The 23,522-nt window shown below is 42.9% G+C and overlaps 1 protein-coding gene across 3 annotated transcripts; it reads left to right on the top strand.

The window, feature by feature from the left end:
• Positions 1–435: 435 nt before the first annotated feature.
• pabpn1 (poly(A) binding protein, nuclear 1) lies at positions 436–22,700 on the top strand. Of its 3 annotated transcripts, none has more exons than XM_080752174.1 (7): positions 436–936; positions 10,451–10,559; positions 11,579–11,646; positions 11,947–12,053; positions 14,483–14,570; positions 16,375–16,538; positions 22,102–22,699. In XM_080752174.1, the coding sequence occupies exons 1-7, from the start codon at positions 802–804 to the stop codon at positions 22,286–22,288; spliced, it is 858 nt and encodes a 285-aa protein (XP_080608300.1). In that variant the 5' UTR covers positions 436–801; the 3' UTR covers positions 22,289–22,699. The 3 variants fall into 3 exon arrangements, with proteins under 3 accessions (XP_080608300.1, XP_080608301.1, XP_080608302.1); XM_080752175.1 differs by having other exon boundaries at positions 20,830–22,225; XM_080752176.1 differs by lacking the exon at positions 436–936 and adding an exon at positions 1,483–1,607 and having other exon boundaries at positions 22,102–22,700.
• The last annotated feature ends 822 nt before the right edge of the window (positions 22,701–23,522 follow it).

The raw sequence follows: 23,522 nt of genomic DNA, 5'->3' as shown, positions 1-23,522 counted from the left end.
GAACAACTCAATCTGATCTGTGCAACTGCAATGTCATGGAGATTAGTCAAATGTAATTAATATTATTTTTGACTGTAAAAACTGTATTCCGTTATGTACTTTAGGCAATGTGCTTTCTTTTCACAGAAAGGTCACCAAGGTGGCACTAGAGAGTAGAGAGACAATCTGGCAGTCTAATGTGCAGGGGAATTAATTTACTTGACAAATGGGAGTCGGCCTTGTAATTGATCGACAGCAGAGTAACGCTATTAGACGCTCGCATGAGAGTAGAAACGCCGGAATGTCCATGCCTCTGGACCAATAGGAGCCGCCGACACAGAAAGAAGGCGTGCCTGGAACCGCCCGTCGACCAATGGGAGCCCGATTTTTACGGCTGCAGTGAGCGATAGTCCCGCCCCCTGGCTTCCATTTGTGAAGTCAAGAGACCCACCGTGCTCTCGCGGCTGCTGCTCGCTCAGTCCACCTCGTTTCTATACACATTTATATCAAGTAAATAAACTGTAAAGCACGGCCACTACAACCGAGCGAGACATTTAAAAACGTTAACGATAGACAACCGTTTCACCGTGGAGTTCTGTTTGAAGTTGAACGGTGGAAACACGAGGAATAGAAGCGGACATTTTCCTTTTTTTAAATTTCCCATTTTTAACTTTACTACTAGAAGCGGCGTTTTGCGCCGTTTTCTTTCCCCTTCCTTTCTTCCCTCCCCCCGTGTGTGAGTACCAGGGGCCCCGGCTGTAACCATCGGGTTAAGCCCCCCGAGGTGTGTCCGATCGTACACAAGACGAGAATAGGAGGGCCATGGCGGAGTTCGGCAACGGGCTGGCGGAGGAATCTCTATTAGACTCAGATCCCGGCCATCCAGAGCTAGAAGACCCGGGCGTCGGTGACGAGGAGCCGGGATTAGAAGAAGGAGAGGCCTCGATTGAAGACCCGGTAAGGGAGAAGTGTGAAGGGCATTGTTTTAGAGACTCATCACGTCTGAAATGGATCATTTATAATCTACTTTAGTCGCGCGATCGTGTCGCTTGGACAAAGATCATGTATTTTCGACTGGGTGAACCGAAACGCCGTATTTGGGCTAAAGTGCCGATGCGAGTCCACACTCATTTCTGTAACTGACACGTCGGTTTGGTCGAAAATGTATATTAACCGAGCGACTTTGTCGCTCAAAGAGGTTAATAAATCAAGCCATAACTTAACGGCTAACTTGCAAATAGAGTGTATTTAGCCGTCTAAAGAGTTGTTGTGTATTTTGTCTAAAAATCTCGTGGTGGCAGCAAGGCAGGCACATGCGGTGTGTGTGTGTATACGTTAACTGGCTGCCATCATCCAGGGTCGACAATAGCCGCCATTGTGGTTCACGCAGTGCAGTAGAAATGGGTGGTGACTCGCGTGGCGCTGGCGGCCATCTTGGCGCAACGGCGGCGCCAGTTTCTCTGCGCCAAAGAGCGTTTGGTGCTGGTGATAGAGGAGGTGGGGGAGATCTTCGTCGGCGCGAGGAAAAAAATGCTTGGAGATGTAGGAGACGGTCAGGGGCGAGGAGGGTAGGACAGGCCGCCGCCATTAGCCTCCGCAGTGCCAGTCTGTCTGCCTTCTGCTACACGGTAATAAAACCCCACAATCCTTTTTTTATTTTCTTTCTTGACCGTCGCCAATATGGTGACGGCTTCCAAAAGCACCGGAGCGTGTCTGTGTGTGTGTGTGTGTGCACACGGGAGACGACGAAGCGATAGCTAGCAGGGCAGGGCTAGCGAAGCCTGCCTGCTAGCTATCGCTTCATCGTCTCCGTCCGTGTTGTTGTTGAGGAGGTTATTAACGTTATGTCCAGATTAAATGTGCCGTTTCTGATTGTTGTCAGTGCTGCAGTTAGCCGTTATCTTGGTTGTAGTTGTAGAGATGCTTACACAAGGCTCTCTTCAATAGTAGTCAGCCGAGTGACTGACAAAGCTAGGGTGGAGATGGCAGACGTGTTGCTGCACCTGACTGGCCAATCTGGCCATCCATGATATCTTGAATTCACATTACAGGACATGAATCTCTTTGGGTTGGTTGATGCATGTTATGGTTCAAATCTCTCTGAACACATCTGTATGTAATCTGTATACAGTGATGATATTGTACCCGGTGCAGGTTGGATTATTAATGTTGTGGCACAGTTTGGTCAGTGTATGGTGACACCTCAAAACGCAGAAGCAAAGGGGTTGCGGTATTTTAGGGGCTGGGTTTGCAATGCATCCTTCAGTGTTTTTTGCCGGAGCACGGAGGAAGGGAGGGGAGCGAAAGACTATTCAATGGATATGCGACAAAAATGGTGCTAGACATGGCGAGGCAGTGGTGATAGCCAGATGCATGCAACCCCATTGATATACCACAAACTGCTGCAAATGTGGATTAGTATTTGGTACAGCTGAAGATATATTAATGGAGGTTATTGATCCGTGAAACGTATTGTAGGTCACTAGTGCAAGAGGAGTGAGTGCTACTACAAGTGACTGTGTCACATTGCCACCATTGTCTTCATGTTGCCGTCAGTGAGCAGGTTAAAGCACAGGGAAGACTTTGTAATTGTGTCTGTTAAGGGTGAAAAGCCAAATGTCCCATCTGTTTTTTTGTACATCAACTGTATTCTGTTGTTTACCAACCTTAATACCCATGTGTTAGGACAGGCGTTTGAAAACAAACCCTTGTCATTAACGGTAGCGACCCTGGATGGAGTTGGAGCGAGTCCCACTGTGCTGCAGTGCAGCACTGTCAAAAATGAAAGCCCACTCCACTGTGAGGAATCATGCACCCCCATGTTCACCTTTTTTGATTTCCTTATACCTTGGGGTGTGTGTGTGTGTGTGTGTGTGTGTGTGTGTGTGTGTGTGTGTGTGTGTGCGCCTGTGGTCTGATCTTGGAACTAGTCACCCCCTTTCGATTCAAAGTCAAACATGTTAATGGTCATCCAATTATGACACATTCTCGATAGTTTTTATGCCGTTTTATATTTCATGTGTTTAGTCCTTAAAACCGGCTCGCCTATGAAGTTGCCCAACCTTTTAAATTATTTAACAAATTGAGAGCTGTTGGAGTGCCTACTGATGTATTGATTAAAAACACTGAACAGCGTATTTGAATGAATTGGAAGAAAAACTGCTAAAATAAACAACATTGCTGCTTTGCAACCTTATCAGCCACAAATGACAAGTAGGTGTGAAAATTATTGGAATTGTCCCATTTGGTTAACGTGTGTTCGACTTCCGGGCAAACCAGTAATTAAAACGTTATTTGCGAATAACGCTTTACATTTTTTTTCTGAAAACATTTCTGAAATCATGATATCCCTTTGAACATATCTGTCGCTCTGAGGTCTCGTGGCAGTTGAGTTATGCTGCTGGAAAGGGGCGGTTATTCTACGACGCACGGTGCTCACAAGACAAACGGTAAATGAGGCTTATAATACAGTATAATAGGCCTACAAAGTTCAATGGATATTTATTTTTGAGTAATATAATGTGTAATGTGTTTCCGAACAGACAATCGATTTTTAATTATTTTAATAAAAAACGAACCATCGAACATACTGTACCTTTAACCAGCTACTTCACTCTTTGTCAAGTCCCGCCCCCTGTCGCTCTGTTACTAGGTGGGACAAAAAAGTCTTCCCTTCATCCACTCCCATTGTAAAAACAAGATTTTTCATAGCCTCATATTGCTATTTAAAGTACAAAAAGAAAAATCTATGTGATATCCAAAAAGGAACAAAAAAGTACAGTAGTTACACTGCAAAATGGGCGTTTCCCCCGAAAAATACATGTTTTTCTTAGTTTAACCAAAATAGTGCAGAGGGCAGAGAGAGCAGTGCCTCTAGGCTGACTTTTACTGACTAGGAAATTGAGGAAGTAGCCTCAACATAAAATGTATTTTAATTGTAATTCTGCCCATTTTAAAGGGACCGTACCTATGTTCCCCAGGTCCTATGTTCCCCAGGTTCTATGTTCCCCATTTACCCCCACAAAAAAGGTTCTATGTTCCCCACTTACCCAAAAAAGGTCCTATGTTCCCCAGGTTCTATGTTCCCCACTTACCCCTTCAAAAAAAGGTTCTATGCTCCCCACTCATCCAAAAATGCAGGAAACATTCATTTCTAATTATTAATAACAACTCAAAACACACAATAATGGGGAGAAATTACGAATACTAGTGGGACGGGGGCACTAGGGACATCTGGACACCATACTTTTATTATGACGGGGCATCTGGACGAGTGGTCACCGGGACACCTGGGCAATATAGACATGTAGGCCTTTGGACGAGTGGGCATTTCCTGCATTTGAGTTGGGAACATATATATATTTTTTTGGTTGAGCGGGGAACATAGAACCTTTTTGCGGGGAGGGTGGGTGGGGAACATAGAACCTGGGGAACATAGAACCTCGTTGGGGGGGAAGTGGGGAACATAGAACAGAACCTGGGGAACATAGAACCTGGGGAACATAGGGAGGACCCCATTTTGGGAATATGTACGCAATCGAATTGGGTTGTAGGTGTGCGACACTGCCGTGCAACGAGGTATGAATTGTGCCATGTTCTCATATCCGGGTCTATGGGTCTCCTGTGAAACGGCTCCCCCTAGGGTAACAGCTTTCTATGGGTCACAAATGTTTCAGTAATGTAGGCAGTGGCTACTTGGAATGTTTTTGTTTTTTACAGCTATGTTCGTATAGCTTTTCTAAGACTTTCAATGCAGATGTTTACAAAGATGCATGCCAAGGATGCATCGACGGTGAGTAAGTAAGTTGAAGTGTGTATTTGAACAGAACAGAACGGCGTATCATCAATTCATCTTAAGGGTCAAATCAAAAAATTTGCGCTTGCCTGTATCATCTCGGCAATCCGCATATTAAGTCAAGCTGCAACAGCTCGTTTTGTCAAGAGCTTGCGCAGTCGTGCTATCCACGCTAGTAAGTACATGCTTGTCCAGTTGTAGTAGTTCTAGTACAAAAGCCCACTCTCCCCCCACCTGGCTCCTTTCATTCACATAACTACTGCTGAGTTCTTGGGCTAGATAGAACCTTGATACAGACTTAAGCTGTTGAATAAGCCTAGTTAATTAACCCACTTGTCGCATCGACGCAGCAGGCACTTGTTTAAACTAAAATATATCCACGCTGGTTGTAGCTGAATGGTAGAGCTTTCCAAACGTAGAGCTCCGTGAGCAGTGAATTCCATGCTGTAGCTACGTCTCCATCCAAATCACCTGCTAGGCTGCTACTGTATGCTCTGGGGGTAGCTAGCTGCAGAATCTGAACCATGCTGACTTCATTTGGGAGAAAAGAAAGTGATCGTTTGTGTTTTGTCACCGACACTGACTTTTAAGACACTCGACAGACATAAAGAAGAACTGTTTGTGGTTGTAAATATAGCCACAGTGACACTCAGTCTCAGGCACCTGTCACGCAAATTTCATCCCAGGAGAAAGGCTTACAGTAGATTGATTGATTTCGATTGTCTTGTGCAATCCTAGTGTGTGAATGCACCTTAAACGATTCAACGCCAGACTGATACAGTGTGTTATTTGGATTGCTGGACAACTATGAAGCAAAGTTTAACTGACTCGACAGGTAGGCAAATATAAACGTTTGCAGAGTTTTACTGACCCCCAGAGTGACCCTTATATTGCATAAGTGCATTTATAAATTTCTATGCTATACTGCCAACGTTTTTCAACTTGCCTGCCACTTTTTCAGAGATTTTCACTAACATTTGAAAATGTATAGAATATTCCACGATAATCCTGATTTCACAGGAGGGCTCAAATGTCCACGGGTGTCCTGGAGTTTGAAAATAATCCCTGGCCACTTGCGAAGATCCACTCAAAATATATCTGTTTTCGTGTCCACCTCGTTTCCACCACTCGTCCCATAGAACACCATAAGGCTTTTTCCATTTATTTGCTAAAACAAAAGTGATCGCTGTTTTATGGTCTTGACGTCATCGTGTCAGGTGACATTCTGGTTACTCCGGAAATAATCGGTGACCCATAAGCCAGCGAACAGCTCCATCCAGAGTAAAAAGTAAGCAAACTCGCCTGTGGCAGCCTGGACCATTGGCTGTAACCCGTCAAACTTGCGCAAAGCAGCAAATTAGTTGATAATATAAAAGAGAAACACTAAGGAGGTGGGGGAGGAAGGTTGGTAAACAGTAAAGGATTCCCAGCAATAATGACTGCAATGGTGAAAAACATAAGCAAGGTTTGTTGCGACCATAGGTAACAGTTATAATGAAAACCGGCACATCTTTCCGTATCTGTCTGTCTATAACGCCTGACACTGTGGTTCCCCTGACACATCACTGTGACATCATGATGTCAGATACTCAGAGCAGGGATAACACCTGACACTGTGCTTCCCCTGACACATCACTGTGACATCACAGGTGACATCACAATGATGTCAGATACTCAGAGCAGGGATCTCCATATATGGGCATAAACAGGTGACATCACAGTGGTGTGGCTGGTTCAGACAGGGATCTTCATGTATGGGCATAAAATGGATTGTATGTTGTGATGTCATGGGAACTACTCAAACAGAATCCCTTTTATGCCCATATATGGAGATCCCTGATGTCATCAATATTAAGCCCATATCTAACAGGACTTAATATGGGAATGCCCATATATGGAGGAAGACAGCCCATATCTGTGTGGCTGGTTCAGACAGGGATCTCCATGTATGGGCATAAAAGGGATTGTATGTATGTCAGATCTCATAGACGTCATAGGATTTTTACATAACGAATAACTGAGTAAGCATGTTTGGGGTCTCACAGCATATCTCCATATACAGTACATGGATCTCCATATATGAGTAACTGGTCCGATATACATCACTGGACAGCGTCGCCCTGAGGCGTCTTACTAGTAAAAACTAGGGATGCAGTGGTTCTTGGTTTTACAATTCTTGGGTTTTATTTGTAGTCCTCTACGGCCATTCTGAGGACCAACACAGGTGTTTCAATTTGTCTGATTAGCAGGGTTTGAACCACTCACCTTCCGCATGAAGGGCATATTGCACTAACCACTACACCAATGTCGCGCCCAGGACTACAAATGAAACCCATGAATAGGATTTAGCATTATGCATTAATACTGCCAAATAGGGACTGTCTGTCCTGGAGATATCCCCTTCCCACGAGTGAATCCATCTGGTGTTGCTTGCCAAAAATAGTAGTTGCTTGTGGATCATCTATTTTCGACAGGTGACATTCTGATAAATGAGCACAATGATTAGCCCATGCCGACATTTACTTGACAACATTGCCCTCTTTTCTTTCTTTTTTTACTTTTACGGACAAATAGCCAATGTATCCACGAGTTTCCAACGCCCCATAGTGCATTGCGCAGACGTCTGTACCGAGCTTCCGGGGCCGATTTACAAGCTCACAACGGGTTGCATCTGCGACGCGACGTGAGCTTGTATGTCTGCTGTTAAACCCGGAAGTTTGGTCCCGATGGTCTCCAGTAAACTCCCGCGGAAACTTGTGGATAGCATTGGTGCCCACAATGTTTAGGTGTCTTAGCGTGGTGAACAGAGCTGATCTACAAGCTCAAAACGTATCGCGAATGCGACGTATTGTGAGCTTGTAGATCAGCACTGTGCATTAGAGAAAGGGCACATCAGAGAGAAATTACATTTAATTGGTGTCGTGCTTTAGGAGAACCTAGCTGTGGACTTTTTGCCCCGTGCAAGGCTCTAATGAGTGAGATCCATTCCAGAATTACCCTAATAAAGTGAAAATCGAGGTTGACGATTTTCTTGTTTAAATTGTCCAAAAGAAAAAAATCTGATTTGGATTAAAATTTGATTTATCGAACATCTCTAGTGGCACTGTGGCAAGCATTATTTTTATATTGGATTCTCTTTTTGACCGGGAGCCCGAGGAGGATGGTTGTAATATGGTCTCTGTATCGGGTACTGGTGAGCAGATCCCAGACATGCCACTGAGTTTTGGACGTATTGGAGTTGAGTACTTTGGAGAATGGAGATAATGCCATTTTATTGCAGAAGCCTGTGAACTGGACAGTTTTGTGGGTGCAGGTTCACCCCAAAATGGGCGTACTATAATAATGACAAATTTGTATGGTTCATATAACTCTTCATGTAAAGAATTATGCTCAGACAGGAAGGGACATTGAGTCAGTCACAACTCGCCTGCCTCACCTCAACATTAGGTCATATGTGTGAGCCTACCTCTTTAGTCCACATTGTCAGTCAGCCATCACACAGACACAGACACAGGGTCAGCTTAGGCTACAGCAGCAAGCCACTGGCATACTACTGATGGCTGCCATTGTGAAAAGCTCATTCATTAAACTGAATACTCATCTCCAGATTTGGTGTTGAGAGAGGCCTGGGCCTCTGTTTAAATTCATTCAACACCGTTTTGTTTGTAATTAGTGTGGTTGCACAGCAGGGCAACCAGACTATTGTCCTGGGGAAACTTTATTCTCTGTTTCTAGAGTAACTAAATGTTTGATGCCTACTCCTCCCACAGTTTTCCCACAGTCACACACTTGAGCCATATGTCAAATCGACCGGCTTCATCGGGAATTTCCCATTTGCATTTTTCTAAGAGAGAAGTTGTGTCGTTTAATTGATATACATTTTTTAGTGAATTAATTTTCCCCACTGACTTTAATTAACAAATCTGGAGATGACTGACATCATAGACTACATGAGACCATATATTTCTATGTATGGGCATTCCCCCCGAAAACGTTAATATTAAGTCTATATATGGATATATATTAACTGATAAAATAAATTAAATGTCCATATACTGTATGGGCATTACCAGATGATGCCCTGTTTGGCCCCGTTCTGGTTTATAGATGCCCTGTTAGGGTACCCCCTTATACTCATATATGGAGATCCCTGGCATCTCTGAACTTTGTTCATTGACACACTAAAAGCAGGCTCTGGTCCCAAATAGGTCAAATCAGCCCAGTAATGCATTACAATGCACAAGATGCAGCACTTACTGGTAAACAAACATAGCCCCCAAAATAATGGAAATTCACTTCCCAAAACTCAAATATGATTTGAACCACAGGGCAACCACACTTGCAATTTCACAAATTGCACATTTTCTAGTTTCTGTAACCTCTTGGCCTCCTGCCTCTGTTTTAAGCTTATATGTTATTATTAGGCAATTTTGGGGGGGGTGGACGATATTTGTCATTTTATTTAGCAAATGTAATCTGTCTCTTCAAAAATTAAACTCTTCAAATAGCCAAATTAAATGGAAAGAGAAAGCGATATACAAAGCGTGTGCTTTATACTTAATTACACGCTGGTGTCGCATCCCAAAATGCCATGACAAGTAAACCATAACAGCGCTCATCGCCATCCATTCCCCTCTGAGGCTTAGCTGCCCCTACCAGTAGCTCTTGTCTTGGGTCTTATAGCATTGGCATGTAGATTGTTTACTCATTGACACAACGAAGCAGTGCATTGCTGTGCACTGCTGCACCGTCATTTCAGCGCTTGGTGCTATCTCACCGTGTGTCATTTAAAGTACATTATTTCAAATATTTACCGGTAAACTTAAGTTGAGAAAGGATCCGAGCTGGCTACGGAGAGAGAGAGAAACGCTGTCTGTGAATGAGATGGCGGAGGCGGAGCTCGAGTGGCTCTGTGCGTGTGTGAGACTGTCGTTGCTAGGCAGAGATCGAGGAACACATGGCTGGAATAATTCGGCAAATGAGTTTCTTTTGAAACTTTTGCAAATATTCGGAATCTGTAGCCTAGTAAGCTTACTGAGAAATGTATATGACAACACAAATCTCGATGCACACATTGGAAGTGAGTAGGCTATATGCAATATATTATGCACCCTCATACACCATACAATTTCAATTTACAATTTAGAGTTGGTGGTGTCAAAGTGTCCTTGAGCATGGTTTCCTCCCCCATCGGTGTATGAATGGGTGGATGTAATGCACATTGTAAAGGGCCTTATATAAATGGAATAAAGGTGCTGCTGTATAAATGCACGATAACTTCATAAATAAAAACATATTGGTGCTCCTTAAATTTAGGTGGGTGCTCCCAAATCATCTGGTAGCACCGGTGCTACAGTTTCGAGCCCTGTAATACGCTACATATTGATAATGAATATTTAAAGCTCATTTGAAATATACCAGCCTTGTGTTCTTAAGACTATTATCTCTACTACCAGAGGGCCTGCTCTGACAGTGGCGCACACGCCCACCTCGCATGGAGCAGCTTTGCCTCTGATTCACAGTGAGACAGTTTCTCTCTGCAATACAATTGACTTGTATTACATCGGTGTAAGCCCACACACCATGTAACCCTAGTGTGAACCATTTGGACCACGATGTCCATGACTGTACAGCATGTATTGATCATACTATTATGCTATCGTTTTCTTTGTTCAGGAGCTGGAGGCTATCAAAGCCCGGGTCAGAGAGATGGAGGAAGAGGCGGAGAAACTAAAGGAGCTTCAGAACGAGGTGGAGAAACAGATGAACCTTAGCCCTCCTCCAGGTAAGAATAAGAGTCTGGAGAAAACGTCTGGGTTTATACAGTATGTAGGTTTTGTCAGGTACTAACCAATGGTTTGGGTGTTTGTTATGGAAACCTAACCTGACTCCGCCAAAGGGGCGGTATTGAGTTCACAAGTTCAAAACACAGCCTCCATCTGGGATCGCTCAAGCCCAACCGCTGGAGGCCATCTTTTTTTTCTAAGCTACTTGGCTGGCAGGTAATTAGATGGGACCATCTGCTATCAGTGTCGGGACGTGCTAACGCCAACCAATCATATTGACTTGTCTACGTGACGTATATTAGCTGCGCCAGCAGGAAAGTAAACACTAAACACGTGCCTGTTTTTCATGCGAGGCTTGCGTCCCCTGCACGTCTGTCTCTTGCCGTAAAGGGGCGTCTCTCTCACAGAGTAGCAGCACAGACCTTTCCGTGGTGGTGGCCAGGATGAATAGTGAAAGAACTACAGTGCAACAGGCACTTGTCAATGGCGTCACACCCGGTCTCGCCAAGATCCCGCCCCCATCTGGCGGCGTCAGGTTAATGGAAACCTACCAATATGCCACTTACTAAGTAGGATTGCAAGATTATTTTGATTTCTGGGTTTTGGTCCGGACGATTAATGTAACACTTGCAATGCACAAATTCTTCGATTTCATATTTTCAAATATAATGTAAGAATAAAATGTACACGTATGCTGTGCCGATGTGGATGTATCGGGTCTATGACAAAGAAGACCATGTTCCTTGATGGTAATAGTTGAATGTATGGATATGGACACATGTCTATCATAACCGGCAGCTGGTGCTAGTAGAACGCCCGGCATAACATGCGTAGAATCTGTGGACAAGCAAAATAATCACGAAGGAGGCTTCTCTGGAGACAGAGAAGGCCACTCAGGATACACAAATGATTGTTCATTTTTGCTTGATGGAACTCAAGGAACTTTCCTGTTAGTCATGATGACAGGGTTATTGGCATTGATCATCAATGTATAAAAACATTTCTCCCTTTTGTCCAGCCGGTCCTGTCATCATGTCAATTGAGGAAAAGATGGAAGCAGACGGCAGATCAATTTACGTTGGAAATGTAGGTCACTACTCTCACTTATCTTAGTTTTTGTTCCCCATTATAATTACAATTTCATTACAGGTTCAGGTCAGGTTTAGCTACATTTCCCCTATTAATTGTGTTCTGTGTTCTTTTTGTGTAAGGTATAATTCGAGACAATGGGCTTTTCTTGCCATCCGAACACACCAGCTTTTAAAATTATAATATCACATGTAAACTAAACGGTTTCCTCTCTGCCTTTAGTGTTAAAGTGATCTGCTACTCACATGAGTGTTAAGTTGTGTATGTGACCTGACCTTGAACCTCTCCCATCTTCAGGTGGACTACGGCGCCACAGCAGAGGAGCTGGAGGCTCATTTCCATGGCTGTGGTTCAGTCAACAGAGTCACAATCCTGTGTGACAAATTTACAGGACATCCCAAAGGGTAAAGATTAATAATAAATCATCTGGAGAACATTAGCTAGAAAAAAACAATAAAAATAAAAAAGCCAGCCATGCAGATCGTTAAACTCAAGCAGAGCATGTCAAATAATGACAATAACAATTGGGCATCTGTCAAAATGGCACACAGTCTTTGCAGCCAAAGAAGAAAATTGCCATTATGTTCCTGGTGGTCTGTTCTCACACAGGATGGATTCACAGTTGTTGAGTTGTCTATTGCTTGACACCAAATTCACACCAGCAACGTTTTCCGCTATATGGGGGTGTGCAGAGCATTTGAAACAGCCAACAAAACTGACATAGACCTAGCTACTTAAGTACAGTTTTGAGTTTTTTTGTACTTTACAGTTTTCTGTACTTTTACTTCTACTCCACTACATCTCAGAGGCAAATATTGTACTTTTACTCCACTACAATTATTTGAAAACTTTAGTTACTAGTTACTTTGCACAGGGTTCCCACGGTCATGAAATTCCTGGAAATATTTTGAAATTAGAAAAATATTTTTCCAGTACTGGAAAAGTTTTGGAATTGATCAAGGGTCCTGGAAGGTCCTGGGAAATATTGCTACAGCATGCATTGTTTTTGACTGTTTTAAATCGACTGAGGGTTCCCTGACACAATTTTCTTACCTTATTATTATCCACAGATTCCACATTGTTCATATTCACAGTCACTCATCTAAATGCCTGTTGTATGCTGATGTATAAAATAGGCTTAACGTTGTTAAACAGGTTTTATGATAAGCGATTTTGCTTAATATCCTCTTAATACCCGCTCAAGGACCCCTTGACTTTGAGAACCACTGGCCACTGGTGCCAGTACACCCAGAAACGCCATTTCAGAGAACCATACCAAAAAATGTCTTCCAAACCAATGAATGGTCTGATTTTAACTTTAACTGCCCTTTGACATTAACACTCTAATAAAGAGCCCAGGTTTTTTAAGCAAATGAATAATGTGGATGATGTCAATTTGACAATTATTCTCTAATTGTCTTTAGTGCTTTGAGTTCAAAGCCATCACTTAGGAAAAAGTAGAAAGTGAAGAAGGTAAGAAAGTAGACAAAGGTTCAGAGATGGCCATGGAAAGCAATTTTTGAAAATGGGTTATAAATTGCTCCATCTACGCCTTCCCTCTTAGCTTTCTTACATACTATTTAAAAATAATCTAAGGGATGAGGACTAACCACTCAACCTCTTAAAAAACACAGCATATGTCTCCATGCCTACTGGACTAGTAGGCCTATACATTTAGTATTTGACGTGGCACATGCGTGTCCATCATGCACGATCCACATGTGCTCCACGGTCCGTTCGCAGTGTGCACACTTTATTTTTGCTACAGTGCCGGTCTTTGGTCATTTAAGCGACTCGTTAATGCACTGAATTATTGTTATATAGTCCTGGAAATTGAATTAAATATTCTGGAAATGTTTTTGAAAAGTTTTGGAAATTCATTGGTAAAAATGTGTGGGAACCCTGTTTGCAGATATAAATTATTATATTATAAAACATACATTAATTCACTTTAGCCCTATTTTATACCTAGGCGTGACGCGTTGTGAGCTTGTAGATCGGCTATTTTCAAACATTTTGTACTTTTACTTTTGGTACTTTAAGTACATTTTGATTCCAATACTTTCATAATTTTACTCAAGTACATTTTGAATTCTGGACTTTTACTTATTTCTATATTGCAGTATTGATACTTTTACTTGAGTAAAGAATGGGAGTACTTTTTCCACCACTTTTAACTTGCTGGGTGTTTTGACCTTAACTCATCTGCTGCCATTTAACAATACCTTCGTACTCTAATTATGCCAAACTGTCTCCATAGACTTCCATGTAATTCATAGTGCACGGATCATGCACACCCATGCCTAGATAATGCACCACGTGTGTCCACATTGCTCACAGCTTTCAAACAAAAAAATCCGAATGGAAATCCGTTCAGGCATTCATGAGATAGCAGCCATTATGTTTTCCTAAAATGTAAACAAAGATGGCTGCCATGTTTGAAAGATGGGGTTGCTATGGGGGTTAAACATGCAATTTCGCGATTCGCTATCATGCCTACTAAATGTTTTGGGGTCAAAAAAAGTTTTTTGATTTTTTTTTTTTTTTTTTTTTTTTTTCAAAAATTCTGGGGTTCCTCGGGCGTGGCAGGGTGGTACATCGCGAAATTCTCGGGTTCCTTGTTTTTGGCAGCAAATGAGTTAAAGTGATAACACAATATCTATGGGACAAAAGTGTATTTGTGTTTGGTATAAGGTCTTGGTATTAACAAGTGCTCCTCTCCGTCCTGCATTTGTTTTACCAAAATTAAATCTTTGTTAATGGGGAAGCAACATAGCAATCGATTATACCGTATATGTTTTGGTGAATTACAATGTTATGACTCTTTCTTCAGGTTTGCCTATATTGAGTTTGCAGACAAGGAGTCTGTTAGGACGGCCATGGCTTTGGATGAGTCCCTGTTCAGAGGAAGGCAGATTAAGGTGAGAGTTTTAACTGACTGACTGCATTATTTGGGGGATGGTATTAATACATTATATCATTTTATTTCCTCACAAAAAAGCCATTATAAAAAGCACAAATAAGTATTCATCCAATGTTGAGAAATGGTGGTTTGTCATACTTAGTTTTGACATTAGAGATGATGCTGCAACAGGCATTGGAATATACCGGGACCACAATTTTCTTAAATTATAGCAAAATAAATCTGTAAATCAAAGGCAACCATATAGTTCATATGGAAACAATGCAAATAGCGCATCTACAAGCTCACAACAGATGTGTTATGAGCTTCAAAATCCGTTGAGGTACTGTCAAGTTGAAAATGTACAGACCAGTCGACATGGAGCGTAGAGTTTATGGAGGTTTTTGAGCAAGTATTTTTATTATACATTTTTTTTACTCTCAAACCATCTAACATATAATTCACCAAATGTCTGAGTGAGTGTCTGAGTGAGTGTCTGAAACGGCGTTTCTCCTCAGTGGCTGGAGCAATTGATCTGAAATCGCATCACCATTAGCATATGAACACACCTGACATAACTGTGAAGCCCGTTTGTCACTTTCACAAATTGGCCTCATGGTGGCGCTATAACAGTCCACTTTACGTTTCGGCCTGTAACTCTTGAACCGTAGGTCGGAACATTAAAATTCTTTTTTCCCTGGATTCCTTGGGTCAATACGCATCTCCCGATATAGGCCCCGCCCATTTGCGTCAGGATAGATTTTCCGCCATTTTGAATTTTCTCCAAAACACACTTTTTGCTCCTTTTCCTACATATTTTCTTCAAATGTCACGAAAATGGGTACACATGATCTCTGAACCCATGCAATGAACATAGTCAAGGGATATTTTGATAGTCCATACCGTTCGTTCGTAACGGGCCTCCAAAGTTAGCGGGAGGGGCCCGTTTTGCAAACAATAGCCATAAATCACAAACAAAACGTCGAGTCAACACTGAATTTCTGCCACAGGTTGCGGGTGGCTTACTCAACGAATCCCCAGAAGCATTTCCAATTCGACCCGTAGAGGGCGTCACAAACGCGCAAAACGTAACCGTTTTGTTCCAAAACGCGTTTTTCAGGCGGACCGACCCTCTCAAAAAGAAACACAGACCACTCTGCGGATGGTCTCACGGTCCAAACCGCTGCACACACACACACACACACACACACACACACACACACACACACACACACACACACACATAGCCATTAAACGAAACGGGTATTTCTTACATTGATGCTCCTACATATTATCATGCAAGTACCAGTTAAAGTTACTTTCCATCCCTCATATACCGTGTGCACAGTGCACATCCCATAACCCACACACTGCACATCATTTCGGAGCTCATATCTTTGAACGGGTAAGGACTAGTTATATGAAGAATTCTTAATGGAGCAGCACAGGATCTCTTTGGGAGAGAGGAGAAAGGCTTCTATAGTACAAGGTCCAGGTGGGATTGCTGGGGTCAGTGTAAAATAATTATTGACGGCGCGCTCGGGGAAAGGAGATGCTCGCTTCACCTTTGGATGCTTGTAGCTGTTAGAACAGACTCGATTAGGAGTGTCATATTTTTGTGTCTGATGCTTGCTCATTACGTATGAATTCCAGGACACAGTGTAAGACTTAGAAGTGTAAAACCACATCTTTAAACAAGACATCCGGCTAATTCTTGTCCTGTCAATCTTTTTCCCCCCCCCTCCCCTTTGGACACTGTCATCATGTTCATAATGGTGTCACCTATGTACCTAATTAACCTCCCCTTTACCCTTCATCCTCAGGTCGGCGCGAAGAGAACAAACAGGCCAGGCATTAGCACCACAGACCGCGGCTTCCCACGGGCGCGCTTCCGTTCACGGGGGGGAGGAGGAGGAAACTTCTCTTCGTCGCGCGCGCGCTACTACAGCGGCTATACGCCACCCAGGGGCAGAGGACGGGCCTTCAGGTGAGCTGACACCGATACCTTTACATACCACACACCCTGGGGAGCACAAGACACTCACAGACACACACCACCTTCTCACACACTGACTCTTGACACCGGTGAGAGAGGGAGGAAAGGGCCAGCATGGAAGAAGAGGAGCCATTCTTATTGCCCATAGAGAAATATTGACATCTGCTGTGTGAATTGGATCACACGGTTAAGTGCAGATGTAGTGTTGTAGGTAAACGCCTTTCTAACAGACTGACCCATGGTGTCGTCCCCTGTATTGCTCTACCAGGAAATGGCAGGGATGGAGCTATGGAGGAAAATGGAAAGGAATGAACGGCCTTGGAGATGAAGGCAGCATAGGGTATGCCAACTTGTGGCTTTTCCATTGCATAGAACCGCGTGACTAGCTTCGTTTTCCACTGCTGGTTGTCGCAACGACAATCAGTAGTCTGCAGTGTTTTCACATCACCTTTTGGTAATGCCTCAGCTCACTTGGAACTCGAGCGAAGTGATACCAAAAATGTACCGGGTCATTTTGCCTAATGGAAAACCAAAAGAGGCAAGTTGAGCGGAGCCAGTTCTAGGTAATGGAAAAATGCCAATAGTATGAAGTTAGAAATGTGAATAAGTATCGTATTTGGGCCTCTTATCAGAAGAGTGAGAGTTCTGTCATAAAGATGTCAGAGAAGAGGGTTCATGTGTAAAGGCAAGAAAGGGAAAGTATGTGAAGGGTCAAGAACATAACAATCATAATAATTCTGGCGGCAAACATTTGGTGAATAATCTGCAAGGTCACAACACTTTGTGTAGTGAGCTAGTAGACTGGCCATCTTCTGCCATTTGAGATTTGGTGTAGACGTAGGGGCCCTAGTATAAACCCCTGGTGGATTCCGGTCAACTAAGTGTGTAGAGTTAAAGAGGTTTAGAATCTTATCACACTGGTGTTGTGGGTGACTGGGCTTTTTGCATGCAACATCGCCACCAACCACAACTCTTTCACTGAAGTAAAAGCAGGCTCTCAGTGCACAGCAATATGCTCTTCCCCAGGTCATACTACATGAACAACTTTCATGCCTGTTTAAATGTTCAGGCGCCTGTTTGAGTATATGTATACAAGAAGACTTGATGTCACAAAAATGCCACGATGGACATCATTTTTTTACACTGTTCTGTTGGAAGTTAATTATTTTTCAATATTTTACCTTCTAAGATGCTGCCACTTGCTGTGATTTATGTCAGCTGCAGACATGATAGCTGTGACCCAGTACAGTGACAATAATGATAATTGTGATGTTTTGTGTTGGGCAAAGCTTCCTGTCACTCTCTATTCCATCAATGACAGCCTGTTGCCTTAGAAAGCAACTAGTCCACTCTTACCCTATATAAACCATTGGAGTGCTGTGCACAGGGAGTTGGCTTTTCCCATAATGTTTGGTGAGCTGACGAGACAGTCTTCCATAATCACTTCCTGGTCAGATTGGAACAGAAAGGTGTGTTTGCTTCACTGCACACATCAGTAATGGGGTCTCACTGCCAGGTTACTCTCTCTCTTTCTCAACTGGTTCTCCAAAATGAAAATGCCTAAAAGTATGTAATCAAATGCATTTTCTGTTCTTCTGCAGAAAATGTGGTGTCACCCTGTTTAGGGTGACAATGATCAACATGCATTGTGCTGTCCCAGGCTAGTCATCTGTGTGTATGTTGAGAGACTAGGCTACTGCGAGTCTCAACATATAAGCTACTTGTGGGTGGTGTTGGAGCCGTGTGGAGCCATGTTGTAAGATATTCAGACAGAAGCTGTGATCGGCATGCCAACGCAGACTCACACAACCGAGATTTGATATGGAGTTGATTCTGACTAAATCATGCCAGTCACCACAAAGCACTTCGAACATTACATTCTGAATGATGATAAAGTTTTTGGAGCACAGACGATATATTGTTTTCTGTTGCGAGATAGAGCAGCAGTAATTGTGGAGTGGGTTTGAGGGCTTGAGCACAAATGGAAAAGTAAAGTTTGACAAGTACTTAAAACAGACTTTTATTCAGTCTTTTTCTTTTTTGGTCATTCTTTGTTTGGAAATCAATGGAAGAATATTTGTTGAGCCAAAAAACACAAGAATAATCAGAGTGCCCACCGTCAAATGATATCCGCCAGAAAGTGTTAAGACTTTTCCCGTCATTCTTTTGTGCACGTAGGCGTCTGAGCCTCAAGGTCAGTTGCTCTAATCACTCTGTGTACTTACTTACCCCAACCACTCCTACACATACCAAGAAACCCTAACCCAGCCAATTTATTCACTGGGATTTGGTCTTGCAGCGGAACAAGGCACCCCTGGCGTTGAGAAGCTGTGAGGGGAAAATAAGGATTTGAATTCAGGGACTTGGTATTTTATTAAAGTCTCTGAGTTCAGTGTGTCAACTAAGTCTTTAACATCATAGCCCCTCTTAAGCAATTATATTCACAGGATACATCTGCATCTTGGATTTTAGCGCATCTTTGTTCACTGCTAAATTCCTAGATGACAGCATCACCAGCACAGCAATACACCCTTTAGGGGAGAGTTGAAGATAACAATGCGGCCTATCTGCCAGTCATCCATCACCCTCCAATCATGTAAACACATCATCCACTGAGGATAGCACTTCTATCCACTCACTGGAAATGGCACTCTTAGAAGCATTCTCCACAAATAGGTGCCCAGGGGCTGTTCCATTTCGCCTGGCTTTGTTCCCATCCCTTTAGCGCTTCCCCCTTCCACAGCAGAGCTGAAGAGCTTACTTGTTGCTATGTGAGGAGTCTGTCAGCAGAGGCCGTAGTTGTGGTAGTTAAGAAAGAAGGGGGTCTTCTAGTTAAACAGAGCTGTTCCACAGTACACCTAAACTTTTTAAGGGGTCTGTTTGACGTGGGGCTTTGTCTTAGTCCCTGGCAAATGATAGAACTCAGTATTGACCCCCTCGTGAGCATTGGGAGATTTAACATTGATTGAAATGCACCGATAGACAGTTCACATTGAACTGTCTAACACTGATTTACTGTACACACTAGGGGCTGCAGATGAATATCAGCTATAAGCCAAGTCTGGTACAGTGCATCAAATGGTGACATTTATGTTAATGTCCCTTTTATAAATGACATTAATTACAGGATTCCATATAGCTTGTAGTTTGCCCGTGGCAATAATTTTCTGTCTAGACAAATGGAGAAGGCGGCTTGGCTGCCAACTAGTGTTGCTGGATTAGTGTGGCTAAAATATGGGGGGGGACTGGGACTTTTCACTTGATCTGTTGTCTGTTAATATAAATCGTATCTTACCAATTTAATGTAGGACTATGGGATTGATTTGGGCCAGACGTGTTTTCCTATTGTTGTGGGTAGTTGTTAAAAAACACATCTACCTCTACACAGTGTTCACTTCCAGAAATGAAGGTTCATTCCTGCAGCCTGACCTCAGCATCCAGTCTAACCAACCACTGGTTTCAGCCCCTCTTAATGTCTGTGGCCACTTGATGCCTTATGTGTGTGTGTGTGCGTGCGTGCGTGTGCTTGCACGCCATGTACTACTCTATGTGAGAGAATGCCATTTGAGTTGTTGTGCTGTGACTGTCTGGACGTGTTGATTTTTGAAGTTTATATGCAAAAGATGTAAGTTGTAAGTCTGTCCCTCAATTTGTGTTATGCATGTAATTACTTTTTCTTTTATTATTCCCTGTATGTGTGTGTGTGTGTGTGTGTCCTGCTGGGGGTATATGTTTGGTGCTGTTTGTCCTCCTGGTCTCTCCTTACAGTGACCCCTCCCCCCCAAGAGGCGGCTCTCACAGAGAGAGACAGAGAGAGAGAAAGAGGGAGAGAGTGCCTTTGCTGTCCCCTCACACCCACGCACTAATCATTATCCTTACTCTATGCAAAACTATACGCACATTTTTTTTCTCCACCATTGGCAAAGCTGCTCTCAGCTTCTCTTCAGCACTAGTCTGATTCTTCCAATATGCGCTGTAATGCAAGATCCTGTTAAGACCAAAGGCACGATACCGTTAAAATGGTATGAATGTCTATATATAATAGTGATTTGTGAACATTTCCTTGTCAAACACTTATGTATTTCTAAAATGTATTTTAATTTCATCCCCTTCTCAGTTTACCTCAAGGACTGTAATTTCCACAGACCCTTCTTCTGCCCTGCAAGTGCATACACACCTACACATATTTACATATGGCTACTACACACCTGGAAATGGGTGTTCCGTCGTCTTAAGCCAACCAGAAAAAAACTCACCCTCTTTTTCTCTCTCTCTTTTCCAGGGGCCGAGGGCGAACAACATCGTGGTATTCCCCTTACTAATACACCCCCCTCCCCTCCCCACCACCACCACACTCTTTACTATCTCCCCAACTTTTTCCCCCCATTGGTTCCCCATTTAAATACTAAATGAATGAAAAAAAGAAAAAAAAAATCTCCCGTCCCCTTTTCCCATACTCAATAAAGGAAGATCCCCCCCCCCCTCCCTCCTTCCCACCCCAGAAGAAAAAAAAAAAAAAAAAGACAAAAAAGGAAAAAAAAGAGAGAAACCCCCTTCCATCTGGACAGAGAGACTGACTGGCTGCGGTTAGCGTTTGTGTGTGAGCGTGCGTGTGCGGAGGGTGAGGCGGTCACCGCTGGTAAGGTATCTGCTGGCCGTATGGGGTGGCTTACGTATGATGCTGATTATCATGATTTATTGTTTTAAATCTTTGTTTTTGAGGGTGTGGGAGGGAGGGAAAAAAAGAAAAAAAAAAGAGAGGGAAGAGAGAGGGAAGTTGATGGTATCTCAGGCTGCAGATGTGTCTCCTTTAGTCTGGCTGTGACCTATTGCTTTTTTTACACCATGATCCACCAACATCAGCCCTACTCCACTCACCCCACCTACACCTCACCCACAACCATATAAAAAAAAAACAAAGCAAAGCAAAAAAAAAAAAACACTTTCAAACAACAAAAGGATGTTGATATGATTATCTGATTTTAATGTACGGTAGCAAACGATGTTGGTGTTTTTTGTTTGTTTGTTTTTTTAGTTTGTGATATTGGAGTACATCACCCTTCCTCCTCCCCCTACCTCTACTCCTCTTTGTCTTTACTGTTCTTTGATCAGTCCCCCCCTCCCTCACCTCCCTCCCTATCCATTTAATCCTTCATTGGCTTGGATCGGTTTGCCTTCATGGCTATTCAACTTGTGGCCTACATTATGTTTTACTCACTGTCACTGTTAATGTGGGCTGTGTTAGTTCAGTGTTTAGCAGGCTCCCATCCATGTGCATGTTTTTTTTTTTTTTTTTTTTTTTTTTCATACTGCCACCCCTTTCCCCTCCCTCGTTTCTCCCTTTAAAATCTAGTTACTTAATGGCTGGAGCTGGCTACTTTTATTAGTACTTTTTTATAAAAAAGTGTACTTTTATTACTTGCGTTCCCCTCCTCCCATCCATCCATCCATCCCCCCTCCCTCCCTCCCTCCTTCAGTTGTTTCTCGTCACCCCTCCTCTGTCCTCCCCCCTTCCTCCTCTCTCTGTATATTAGACCACTTCTTGTCGTTTCAGGTTTCAGGACCAGTGGAGGCTGACTACCCCTCCCCAGGTGGCGCAGGCCCCCCCCACTGTCTCCGCAGCATCTCTCTCTCTCTCCGCTCCCGCTATGCACACTCACCCCATCTTGTCCGTGTGGGGGGGAGGGGGGCAGGGGGACCACAGGCCACAGGGGGGCATTTACTACAACAACAAACGCTGATGAGACGCTTTTACGTTAAATACACACACACCTCACTCAACCTGCACATACACACACACACAGCCATATACACGAACACACCCGAGGCAAACGGACACTACAGGCAGCACTCACACATCAACAACCACCCGACACATAATTTATAGAGAGAGCGGAAGCCAAGGTAGCTGAGCGGAAGGCAGGCAGGCAAGCAAGTTGACGTGAGAGGGAGGAAGTCAGGACCAGAGAAAGGGGTGGGGTTTTTTTTTGGGGGGGGGGGGGCGGCATCTAGGACCTGAGGGGCACCCCCTTTCTCTGACTATGCGTAGTGCAGTCACGGCTGGTCTGAGAAGGGCCGAGGGGCAAAAGAAAAAAAGGCTTTGATTAATAATTTAATACTGGAGCAAAGCGGAGCTTTTATTTTGGGGGGAGGGGTCAGGGGAGGGTTTTGTGTGGCAAGGTTTTGTTTTTGTTTTCGTTTTGTTTTTGAAAATAGGGGAGTGGGTTTGAACAACAAAAAAGAAAAAAAGATGTTTTGCTTTTTTATTTTTATTTTTAACCCATGAGTCTGTAATTAGGAAAAAATAAAGACATTGTGTAAAAATGAGATGTGTTGTACGTGTGAGTCTGTTCTGATTGAACGTATAATGCTGGAACTGGTCAGAGTGGATAGAAACATGTTTTTATGATTTGAATGAATTGGTGAAATTACCCTGTATTTTCAGGATTTGTGGCTTTAGAACCGACATCCCATAATTAATTATAGACTATTAGCAATTTTATTTATTTTACTTTGCATCTGACTTGTGATGTCTGCTATTTTGATAGGTTGACAGCCATGTACATAATACAAATATTTTCAGACGGGATTAATATTTTTGTTACTTCACTACTTTGTTTTAATAACTTATAGGCTATTGTTTCGATGGCAGTGTTACCTTTGGGACAAAAACATAGTATTGTTTTTGTTAAGCCTCACCGTAGCTTGCCATTCATATGGGGCTAGTTTGTGAATTTGTTTATATTTGAAATATTTATTTGGTCATATTTCATGGTATAAAAATATCAATATTTAGTGTGTATACGTATATATATATATTTTTTAAATACTTGGACATTTAAACTAGTTAACTCATTTTTTATTTAAAACCCTAACAGGGTTATGTTTGGGGCAACGGTGGTATTTGAGGTATTCATGGCTATGGTCATCTGTGGCATAGGTCAGATTATGTCCTTAAAAGTTGTCATGTCTTTG

The sequence above is a fragment of the Nannobrachium achirus genome (assembly GCF_963921795.1).
Source record: "Nannobrachium achirus genome assembly, chromosome: 21".
In the NCBI taxonomy this organism is placed as follows: domain Eukaryota; kingdom Metazoa; phylum Chordata; class Actinopteri; order Myctophiformes; family Myctophidae; genus Nannobrachium; species Nannobrachium achirus.
This window is presented reverse-complemented; position numbering and strand designations above follow the sequence as displayed.

What these genes read in the sequence shown, in the direction of transcription:
- pabpn1 (XM_080752174.1), top strand. Translation starts at nt 802, where the DNA reads ATGGCGGAGTTCGGCAACGGGCTGGCGGAGGAATCTCTATTAGACTCA. An exon ending in GAACCTTAGCCCTCCTCCAG is followed by an intron (nt 10,560 to 11,578) that starts GTAAGAATAAGA and finishes CCTTTTGTCCAG; the next exon opens with CCGGTCCTGTCATCATGTCA. An exon ending in GATCAATTTACGTTGGAAAT is followed by an intron (nt 11,647 to 11,946) that starts GTAGGTCACTAC and finishes TCCCATCTTCAG; the next exon opens with GTGGACTACGGCGCCACAGC.